We start from the raw sequence: 10812 nt of genomic DNA on the forward strand, positions 1-10812 counted from the left end.
CGATGTCATTAGAGGCAAGGGGCAACAATTTCTTAATATTCGGACCATGTGTATGCCATCGTGAGATTTACTTTCTTTCTCCTTTCATAATGCCGCTCTGCACAATCAGACCGTTTGGGTGATACTCTGTTGGCCCGCATACTGAGACGACATTCTAAATAGCTTGCTTTTCTTGCCCAAAGATTGAAAACTAAAGGGCTGTAACGTGCTGAGCTTTAGTTACATATTCACCTTGATACTTCGATATCTTCGAAATGGGCTTCCACAAGTCATCCATGGACATTAAGCTTGAGAGGGGTCATATCCTCACTGCTTACTGTCGCCGACCTACCGGAGAAGCAATCTACTCAGAACTAGATTTGGACCAGTTTCTAGGAGCAAAAAAAGGTAAGTAGAGCTAGAGACTTCTTTTTGTTCATTGACTACTCACACGCCCATCCTCGATTTAAATGAGGGTCGCCGAACAACGTTTCTTGTCCATTCCATGCATCATGCACAGATTGACAGAGATGTCACTACAGGACAATTCGCTTGGGGAAGCCATAACTTTTCAGCGCATGCCACCGACGTCGATCTACAACTAGAGGGACCAACCCATGAACCAGTGCTGCATGCGCATATTGACGATGGCATTGGAAACATTCAGGACTGTGAGGTGAATTTGGCTGCTTGTATCAAAAACGAAGATGGAAATTTGCGTTTCATGGAGTGTTTCTAGTGACATATAGAGGACTCGAAAATCCGGTTTTGTCTTTTCTTTACATTTGTGATTTAGACAAGAATAAAAATATGGGTTTCAAGTCTGAATGTTTCATCTAAAGGCCTATGGCTTCATTGCAACCTTGGAATATACATTATATATAACCAATACATGTCTTCTGGGGGGTTGGGTTGAGGTCCGAGGCCGACGCCTACGTTTCAGATCTGACGCTGTACCACAGTCCCAAGACTATGCAACAGCAATAGCAACAACTTTGGCACAGCTGAGGCTGAGAAACATACCGGACATCTAATCCCTCCGAGAGCCGTCTGCCGCTCCATCTCTGAATTGGTCTGCTACAAACAACCCACCATTCGAGAGTAGTCTCCCCCAGATAGGCTCGCACTTAAGTTTACCTTACGGCATGGCGCTTGCTTGGGCAAAGCATGAAGCAATCCGGACCGGTCCCGGTGTTCAACAATGCCCCGGTGTGCCCTCAAACAGTAATGAAGATCACCCAGGTAGAATGCCTACAATAACCCCGAACATCTATATTCGCAAGCCACGCTAGGCATAGCCCAACGCTTAGAGAGATGACAGCGCCCCATTGCGAGCCAGGGCGCACTGATCTTACCTAAAAAGGCAAAACAAGAGCCACGCCTCGGGACGCCAATTCTTGGTTAATTTCGCCCTGCATCTTGTTCCACATGCCTTGATCACCAGGGTGAAATCCGTGGGGGCTATAAAGATGGGCAGAAAAGCGCCCCGTTCGTGAAAAATGTCCATTAAAGGAAAGGCTCGCGCCTTGGTATGGGCGGTCCTTGCCTGAGCGGCCAATCGGTGGGGGCACGGCGCTGGCTGAGACTTCCGTTGCCGACTCTTAATCATAACGCGCCAATTAAGCGAGATCCGGAGATTTCAGGGAAGACCATACATATGAAGTTATTGGATGATAATTTTGGTGTCTCTGATTACCTTACTATAATGGAAGTAGTTGGGACTTAGTTGTCATGGCCTGCTATTTTCGTTGCAGAAACCAAATATAATCGATCATAATGATCGGGACAGGCCGGTCAATAATCATCACTTCGAACATATAATCAACTACAAAATCGGACAAGTAGCCGTTGTTAGCCTTAGTGTAACTATAGCGAAGGACTGGCAAAGGGAAGACTTAGGTCTAAAGATTTAGGTATTGATGTTTCGTTTATAGCTTCCCAAGTGGAGCGACCTGCCTCTCCAAAGGTATATAAATACATCAAGGGCCTAGGCAGAGTCAAGTTCCCAGAATCAAACAAACTTATGTTCCCCTAAATAGAGTGCACAACGTTTGGATATTCAACCTCACTTCCCTAGTCCTGTTCACCAACTATAAACTGGAAGGAAACGGGGTAAATGCCTTCACACAAAGGAATTTAACACCTTCCTAAATAGGCAAGACCACCTGACTGGTCATAATATGTCCAGAGCTTGGGGCTAGAAAGTCAACAGCCAATTTCCAACTTTTGGAAAAAAATTGGGGGTTAGCAAGCCCATTATAGCCGAAATCATTAGAGCATGCCCTTAAACAGGGCTTAGGCTGCCATAGATAGAGGGGTTATAGATATACCTAGGTATATCTAAGATGAGGGTGAATGTAATGAATGTAATGAGTGTATTTGAGCTAAAGCTTAGACTTTGCAGGTAGTCTTTCTCATTAGTGGGAATTAGCATCACTACTGGGCCTAGTAGATCACCTAAGGAGAAGGAATCAAAGAGGCGATTGTTTGCAGTCTGTGGCATGTAATGATGTTTGACTCGCCATATTAGCGAAAGGCGTCGGATGAAGAAAAATACCAAAATAATCTGTCATCTAGTCATCTACGTAGATTGAGTGCTATCGATTTGTTAGGCCTTGATCTGAGAAGGCGATTGCTTACAGTCAGTCATATTTAGTGATGTTCGCTTTTCCCTACTTGCTTAAAGCATAGGAAGTAGAAAGGAACCAGGGAGTTCCGCTAGCCAGTCGCCGATAATGCAGTTGGTCTTTCTGGCCAATCAGAGCATATACTGTTCTGGTGTCCTGAAGCTGGTGTAGAAAGGCATCAAAAAAAGGCTCGATACGATACTTGTCAAGAAAGACAAAAAGCCGAGTACTAGGGAAATCTAAGAGCATGTACGCCAATTTCATACTTTCACGCTGTAGCGTGCATCGTTATTTTTAAGATCTCCATTGAGATCTATCTATCTAGGTATCTATCTAAAGGGTTGGGGGGGATATGGATATGACAAAAATAAAAGAAAACAATCCCCAAACTAGCGCTGAGCAAAAAAAAGGCTACCTAGGAGCCGGCCCTGACTTGATGATATGCACAGTAAAATGCAAGATAGGTACCAAGAAAGAAAAAGTGAACAAAAAGGAGGTCATTTCAGGTCATGCATGCTCATCGGAACATGAGATGTAACATAAAAGAACAACTAAATCGCAAATTGCTCCTTGTTATGATTTCCCCCAATTCCTCCTCTTACTATTAACTTGAAATTCTAACCAGAAGATGACCCCCTCCATATCCTTCACCATCCCGGCTAGCTCACCCCCAACGGCCTGAGATGAAAGTGAGCACCTCGGAGACTAAATCTAAGTAGAAATTGAGATGACTTCTACTTAGATCTGGTACACCGTGCGCAGAGTTTGGGCCGCAGCAGGGGGCAGCTGGCCGAGGAAATCGCCAAAGTTAGGGATCAAATTCTTGTATCCCTGAAGAACCTATAAAGTTGGGTTAGTGGGATCTTAATGATAAAGGGAAGCACCCTTACCTGCTGGAATGAAATCTGGATGTCCCGATATTCTTCTTGGGCCAGTGACCGGGCCGGGAAGGAGGCGATGGCAGAGAAGTAGTCGAGCAAGCTCGACTCCATCGCCTGAGGGTTCTTCATGACAATCTGATTGAAGCCCAAGAAGGCCGAAGCCTTCTCCCGGGTGAAATCGATCTTATCCATTGATTTCAAGAACGGCTCTGAGAATTCGCCCAAATTGGGGGCAATTTGATCTGCACAGCAGAAACCCAGCCGTCCCAACGCCATCGCAGCGTTCTCGTTCACCGAGTCGATAATCTCCTCATTCGTGATAATAGTGATCAGCCCTTGATAAAGCTGGGTAACGTAGGGAGCGAGAGGAGAATTTTCGTGAACGGCAATTTCACCACAAGACCAGCAGGCGTTGTTCAAGACGCTGAATCCTGTGTGGCGATCGTCATCGCGGATCAAATCTAGGTCTAGCTGCTTGATAAGGATCGGCATGATGTTAGGAATGAAGGGCTCTAGATGCGGGAAGATACTGATAGCACAGTCGCCGAGCAAAGCGTAGGTCGACTGGCGAACTTCGTAATTGGAATCCTCCATGCAGTAGCAGAGGAGCTCAAAGAATGGAGGCTTGGAGGTTGCAACAAGTTCGCCGCTCTTTTGCGGGTCAATAGCTTGAATGATAGCACTTAGGAGGTCAATACTAGTGACGAGGAAGTCTTTATCTGGCTCGTCAAAGGCATCGTTGCCAGATGATTGAACCGATGCCTTCAAGTTATCGTAGATGATTGCCTTGCATCGATTGAAAAGATGAGGCGCGAATTGCGCAAAGGCATCACCGTAGGCAGCTGCGACATAACCAAGACATTCAAGTAGCGGGAAGAGCTCTCGAGAATCGTCACTGACTGAGTTGTAGCGCCCAATCAAGGCAGGCATCAAGATGTCGACCAGATTTGGCTTAGCTAGCTCGCTCATAACACATTCGGCAAGAGTTTGGACACAATCATAAAGGATGTACATGTTACGATCTTTGTACTTGCCGAAGCAAGCGACGAACTGGCGCAGGATAGGCTCACAGTAGGGCACCAGATTCTCGTCTGACTTCTCTTCCAAGCTAGCGAAAGCTGACGCAGCAGCTTCTTGGACCTTCTTGTTATTATCAAGCATGCGGTGAAGGATGCCCTCCATCATAGGCTCGAAGAATTGTGCTTTCTGGGCGGGCTCGCGGAGTTGTGCCGCCCAGCCGGAGTATCGGGCCAAACACCAGCATGTAATTTGGCGAACGACGGGCTGTGCGTCGTTAAGAAGGGAAATCAGATAGGGAATGAGTTGTGGAAGGTGGGGAGTGACTGCATCCATGCAGCCATCTGCCACGGCACCCAAAGTGAGAACAGCTGCCTCGCGGTTGGGCCACTGTTCATGGCGCAAAGTTTCCATTAAATAAGGCAGTATAATTTCAAACACGGGACCGTGGTAGACGTTGGAGAAAACATCGAGCGCAGCAGCAGAGCACTTGCGCAAAGTCCAGTTACCGGAAGGATCGTCTCCAAATTCTGAATCTTCTATTTCGCCCTCACTGAGGTCGGATTCGTCCTCAGTCTGTAGTTCTTGGACTGCATTCACTTGATCACCAGGCCGGGAGGTGTTAAGACGATCGCCCTTCGATTTGGCGAATTGCGGTCGCAGATCCTCGGCGCGATCCTCGGTTTCGGCATCATCTTGCTCTTCCATCAAGCGAGCCACTTCTTCCTCATCGTAGATCATGTTTTGTAGGAGAACCGGGATAATCTTAGGCATGTATGGCGCCAGCTCATCCTTTAAACGATCTTGTTCACCAGCACCAATCCAGAATTCAGCGGCATCAAGCGCAAGCTCTGGATCATCCTGAGATTGCTGCTGAATGATAATGTAGTCAACTAACCCTTCCATATGCGGGGCCAACTTCTCTGGGGCGAATTCTACCAGTTGAGAAAACGATTGGCATACCATTTGTCGGACGCGAGTGTTCTGATCGCCCGCTAGACTGAACAGCTGCGACAGGAATTGATCAAGAGAGGCCATCAAAGCCTGAGGCTTGTAGGGTAGGAAGATATGAATGGCGGTAAGGGCAGTAGACCGGATTTTAGGGCTTTCGATAGAAGTGAACTGCAGCAAGCTCGGAATGATTGTATCAAGAGGGCGTTGACCCGAATAGTCACGGTCCAGGACCCGACGGTTATCTTCACAGACCTTCAACAGAGCATCCATCGCAGCTTCCCGCACGGGCATGGGAACATTTCCGGTGGCATTGCCAACGAGACAGAGTAGCTCGTTGACGATTTCAGGCCAGGCTAACAAGCCTCCGCGAGTCACCAGTTCGGTGATAATACTACCGGCGGTTCTTGAGACGTTGCGGTCGAGGTCGCGCAGAGTGTGCAAAGCTGCGGACTTGACGTAGACAAGACTTTCAGGGGATATCATGGCGTAGGCAAGAGCAATCTTCGTCTTGACGTTCGTGCCAGCAGCGAATCGCACGGTAGGGTACTCATTGTCGTGAATCCCTGACGAGGGAGGACTTTGAGGGTGGGAAAAGATGTAGGTAATGTAATTGATGTAGTCGGGTGAAGACGTCGCCTGCGCAAGCATCTATTACCAAAGAACAGAAAGTTAGTTTCTGTCTCTATGATGCGTTTGTATGGCTCGCTCCATCTGAAACGAGGTTGCAGATTGCAGCGAACAAAAAAAAGGGAAAAAGCTATTACCTGTTCAGCTTTAGCTCGAGCGGGATTGTTTCCTCCAACGAGTGAGTCGCGAAGGAAACGAGCCAAATTGCTCAATGCCTCCTCCTCAGGTTGCCAATCCATCTTATCGCGCTGGGAAGATATGCGACAGAAGGGAGAGTCGAAAGTGCGAGTGGCACAAAAGCCCCGCCGAGAGTGTGGGAACGGGTCCTCTTTGTTTCCCCAGATCAGAGAGCAAAGCGGCCACCGAATTCGCCGGACCACTCAAGAAGATCCGAAAATGACAGTGTATGGATTGAAGATAACAGAAGAGAAAGCGAACCAAGCAAGGCCATAAAAAGAAAAGGGTCAGAAATATTGAGGCATTGAGGGGTGCGTAGGCGCTTGGCAGAAAAAAAGAGATCGATCAGTCAGGAAGGCGGTCAGAGTATATCGATCAATATAATTACCGATGTAGGCGTCTTACCACATGACCAATGCGCGGTAGCAGCATTGGTCTATTTCACCCTACACAAAATACATAGTTTAAGTACCTTTTGTATGTGAAATATATATAAAGATACATTAAGTATGCATTTTGTGCTAGGTGAAGATTTTGCGTGAGGTCAAACAGACTGATGGGCGGGTAGGCCAGTCATGGTAAGATGGCTAATCGATATCAATGATATCACGGTGTGAATAGTATCGTATGTTGATATCCACAGTAAATCTCACAAGGCAGAGCCCATAGAGATATCGGGAGTGCCGTAAAAAAGTGGAAATCAACTAGCGGAAGAAGCATGTCTTGAGCAGAAAGAAATAGCGGGAGCTGCCCACTTAAACATGGCTCCAGGTACATCGACTTAACTTTAACTTCCACCCACGGTTCACTAAATTGTTACTACAGTAGTTTTCATCTCCATGGGGTCTATAGAAACAGAGAAAGCTGTGAACTGCTACATGGCGAACATGAATTGTCAATTGGGGTTACCAAGCTCCAATACCAATTGGGTGTTCAGATCTTTATGTAGATAGGATCAACAAGGCTTCGTCAAACATTGATGAATAATGACAAAAGTAGGAAGTTGATGGAAAATGAGAAACGGAATGTGCACACAAACAGCGCCGCCGCAAGGCAATGAAGAAATGTAATCAAAATCAGGCCCAGACCATCTTTTTGATATCGTAAACAAGATATTCCAACCACCCAGTGCGCTTCTTAGCATCAGCCAAAGAGATAATATCAGACTGATCGACCGCAGAGCTAGCTTCGACATTGCGGGCCTGGCCAGCAAACATAGCACGCTCAATATCCAAGCAAATAGAGCGTACACGATCCATCTCTCGCACAGTTCCACCGCTAGGGGCGAGCCTTGGGCTCGCCACGGAAGTCGCCAGCGGCAGACTCTTAAAGGCCATGAAGCGTGTCGTGGCAGGCTTGCTACCACGCAGCCAAGAAACGAGGTCCCATTCACTGTTTGCACTAGCGGTGGTCTCTAGGGTGCTCAGATCGACATCGCTTTGTAGCGAGCGGGTATTCACTCGGAGGGTGTTGATGTCGCCATCGCGGTAAACCAGCACAAGACCAACGTTACTTGCCTCGTTCGCTTGGCTATCTGTCAGGATGGAAGTGATGTATGTGCCGTAGTGGATGTGGGAGACGGAGCGGAGATCGATGCGCTCAAACGACAGAACCTTGTCTGTTTCCCAGTCGAAGCGACAGCTATAGACCGCCGCGTCTGTTAGAAGTAGTACTGATTCCTCAAATGGTAATGTGCGGAGCGTATTCGGTTGACGGGGCGTTAGCATTGTCCACCCACCGAGGAACTCTTCAGAAGGGCTACTGATGACGATCTTGCAGCTTGTGTCGATTGCATTTTGGCGAAGCTTTTGGACTGATATTCCTGGGTCGGTGGTTTGGAGTTGGATGGCAAACTCATCGAAAACTTGGGTTGAAACGTTGCCTAGGAGGTAATCGATGCAGGCCTGAGAGAAGAAGTCGTTGACGATATTGTTGTAGTATCGAGAGAGGGTTAAACCCAGGTCGTTGAGAGCACCTCGGTAATCTCGCTTGCGTGTGCGGGTATAGTCCCCCTTCAAAGCAGCGGTGGATGAATACTGCTTTGAGATTGCGTCGCCGTTGTCTGCCCACAGGGTATTAAACCATTGGGTGGATGAATCACCACCAAGGTCAATGTCAATGCCCTCGTTTTCAAGTTGACGTTCGAGAGCCCATTGCCCGAAAGCACACTGGGCGACACCAGTTCGGTCGAGACAGTCCATGCAATTGGTTCTAATAATGCCCTTTTGTGTTTGCAGGATAGCGTTGTCTGTAACAATGGTGTAGCAGAATTCATTCAAGGTATCCTTTAACCGGTCTACCAGGCGGGAGACGTTTTCAAACTTCATGCCCCGGCATTCACGATGGAATTCAAACCATTCCAGTCGCAATGGAGTGCCGTCAATGCCGCCGGCATCATTGAAGAATTCAGTATATTTTTCATACTGCTCTCCCAGCTTCAGTTCGCCGGCCAGCTTGTCAATGAGAGAAACCGCCTGGACTTTGCCATACCGCCGACTCATCTCTCGGAAATGTCTGCTAAATGCAAGCAAATTCGTGTCCGCGGAGTGATGAAGCACTGGGATTGGCTTCAACGCATATGGCGACTGCGAGAAGTACAAAGGAATGGATCCCCGAACTTGCAGATAGGAGTAAGCAGGATGGGACGGGCTCCAATCTGGCACCGAGAGAATCTGCTCAGTCTCAACGGTGTTGGCAGTATTGCCCTCGTCGTCGACGCCGCGGCGCAGGTATCGCAGACCTGGCCGGTTGACAGATCGTCGAGAGATGAGAGTCAAAAGATAATCACGTTTGCTTGGATCAGTTGAAGCATCTTCAGCCTCGGATTTTTCACCGAGAATCCGCCCTTCAGAGAGTTCATCTGATGAGCTCGAAGATTGCTTCGGCTCAGTGCCTGCAACTGTAAATTCTCGTTGGCCGACAAAGCCTTGGATGAGTGGTAGAACAAAGCCGTGGGCTCCATTGTCAATAAAAGTGTGCATCAAATGTTTGTTCCAGAAATACTGCCTATGGATTAGCAAGTAAAGCTTAAGAGGAAACCAGGCCTTCGGTTCATACCAATGGATCCACAACTTTGTGAAGGGGGAGCTGGTCTATACGCGCTTCCTGCGTATATAAAGAACGCGTAAGATCATATTCATATGTAAAAAAGAAATTATGCGATGCAAAAAGCAGCTTTGTATATCGAAGCAGCTTTGGCAATAGATCCGCCGCCTGTGCAGATTTGGGCTGATCTCCACCTTGGGATCCAATCTCTGGGGTGAGATTGCCTTTCTTATTCTCATATTTGATGTCGCCGGTATCACCCGGACTGGGCATTTCGTCAACGAGGGACTCCGGTACGTCCTGTTCCAGAGCTCCCGGATGAGGCAAGCCCAAATTTTTGCGTGACAGCCAGTTGGCCGCAAATCGACCAAAGCGAACTTTCTTTCCGATCACATCTTCCGCGATGCTGCCGACACTAGTTCCACGGGTATGTGACGTATTGCGTGTGGGTGATGCGGGCACGCTTCCGACCTCCGTCTCGGTCTCCGCTCTGTCGGTTTCATTGTCAGGAAGGTCGTCTTCGTCAGAGGACGATTCGACAACGACTTCCTTTTGAGATGTATCTTTCCTGGCCTGGGCGATTGCACGGCTGGCTTCATCTTCTGAAGAGATGGGAATGATTGCGACCTTTGTAACTGCGTAGATCGGGCGGCCTTGGATCTGCGCTACCTCCTGCCGCTGAGTGATAGAGACAAGGAATGAGTGCGAAGCGACGGACAAGAGACCTGTGGCGGTAATGATCCTATATTAGTTTGGTTTCTTCGGCTTTCGCCAAGATCACGTACCCACGAGACCATAGGCCTCTAGGGCGTCCTTGCCGCCGAGGGGCTCCGAGGCAGAGGTGGGCAACGCAGTAATTTTGTTCGTTTGGTAATCGATGCGGATCGAGGATGCCTCATTGTTGCTTCCACCGTTATTCCGTCCGTTGGCAGTCTGTGCATACAAGACCAAACCATCCGGTGCGGCGACGATGGCCAACTTGCGTAACAAACTGGGCATGTCGAAAGTTCCCCGCAGTGGGATCCAATAACAAAATCACCCCAAGGTTACGTCTATACCAAAGTAAATCAACATCAAAATGAGAAGAAGAGTTGGAATTGAGGTTGGAAAACAAGAATTTCGGAAGGGCAAGTTCCATAAACAGCTGACCTGCAAATACATCATCGGCCCCAGCCCCACCTAAATACGTTTCTATTCAAAAAAAATCCAACTTGAACAAAGTATATACAAGCCTCTCGCCATGCCATAGCACCAATCAAAAATAAAATCAAAAATGAACGCAACCATCCAGAAAACCCCAGAGTCATATCCAGTCGTTCAAACAGCCACGTCCAGTGCCTGATGTGTTCGCCCGAGTTCCATTGCAACTCTGGCATTTTCGTCGGAGAAGAGTAAAAATACAAGTTTCAGGAAACCAAGCTTAAGCCTGCAAGTAGTCGAATGTGAAGAGAAATGGAATCATGCTCAATGCCTCGTTATAAGATCGGAGTAGACCTCACTCGGGT

At 47.9% G+C, this 10812-nt stretch overlaps 3 protein-coding genes across 3 annotated transcripts; 1 reads left to right on the top strand and 2 right to left on the bottom strand.

The window, feature by feature from the left end:
* Window positions 1-254: 254 nt before the first annotated feature.
* On the top strand, window positions 255-718 carry N7529_005025 (CVNH domain-containing protein; the record flags this gene model as incomplete). The annotated part of the gene is made up of 2 exons (XM_057240552.1): window positions 255-387; window positions 522-718. 2 exons carry the CDS (start codon window positions 255-257, stop codon window positions 716-718), a joined length of 330 nt encoding a protein of 109 aa, XP_057099847.1.
* A 2626-nt stretch (window positions 719-3344) lies between these two features.
* N7529_005026 (putative importin beta-2 subunit) lies at window positions 3345-6324 on the bottom strand (the record flags this gene model as incomplete). Its single annotated transcript, XM_057240553.1, has 3 exons — window positions 3345-3446; window positions 3497-6106; window positions 6223-6324. 3 exons carry the CDS (start codon window positions 6322-6324, stop codon window positions 3345-3347), a joined length of 2814 nt encoding a protein of 937 aa, XP_057099848.1.
* A 1014-nt stretch (window positions 6325-7338) lies between these two features.
* N7529_005027 (uncharacterized protein) lies at window positions 7339-10306 on the bottom strand (the record flags this gene model as incomplete). Its single annotated transcript, XM_057240554.1, has 3 exons — window positions 7339-9264; window positions 9320-10032; window positions 10093-10306. 3 exons carry the CDS (start codon window positions 10304-10306, stop codon window positions 7339-7341), a joined length of 2853 nt encoding a protein of 950 aa, XP_057099849.1.
* Between the last annotated feature and the right edge of the window lie 506 nt (window positions 10307-10812).

The sequence above is a fragment of the Penicillium soppii genome (assembly GCF_028829465.1).
Source record: "Penicillium soppii strain IBT 18220 chromosome Unknown utg000004l, whole genome shotgun sequence".
Classification (NCBI taxonomy): Eukaryota; Fungi; Ascomycota; class Eurotiomycetes; order Eurotiales; family Aspergillaceae; genus Penicillium; species Penicillium soppii.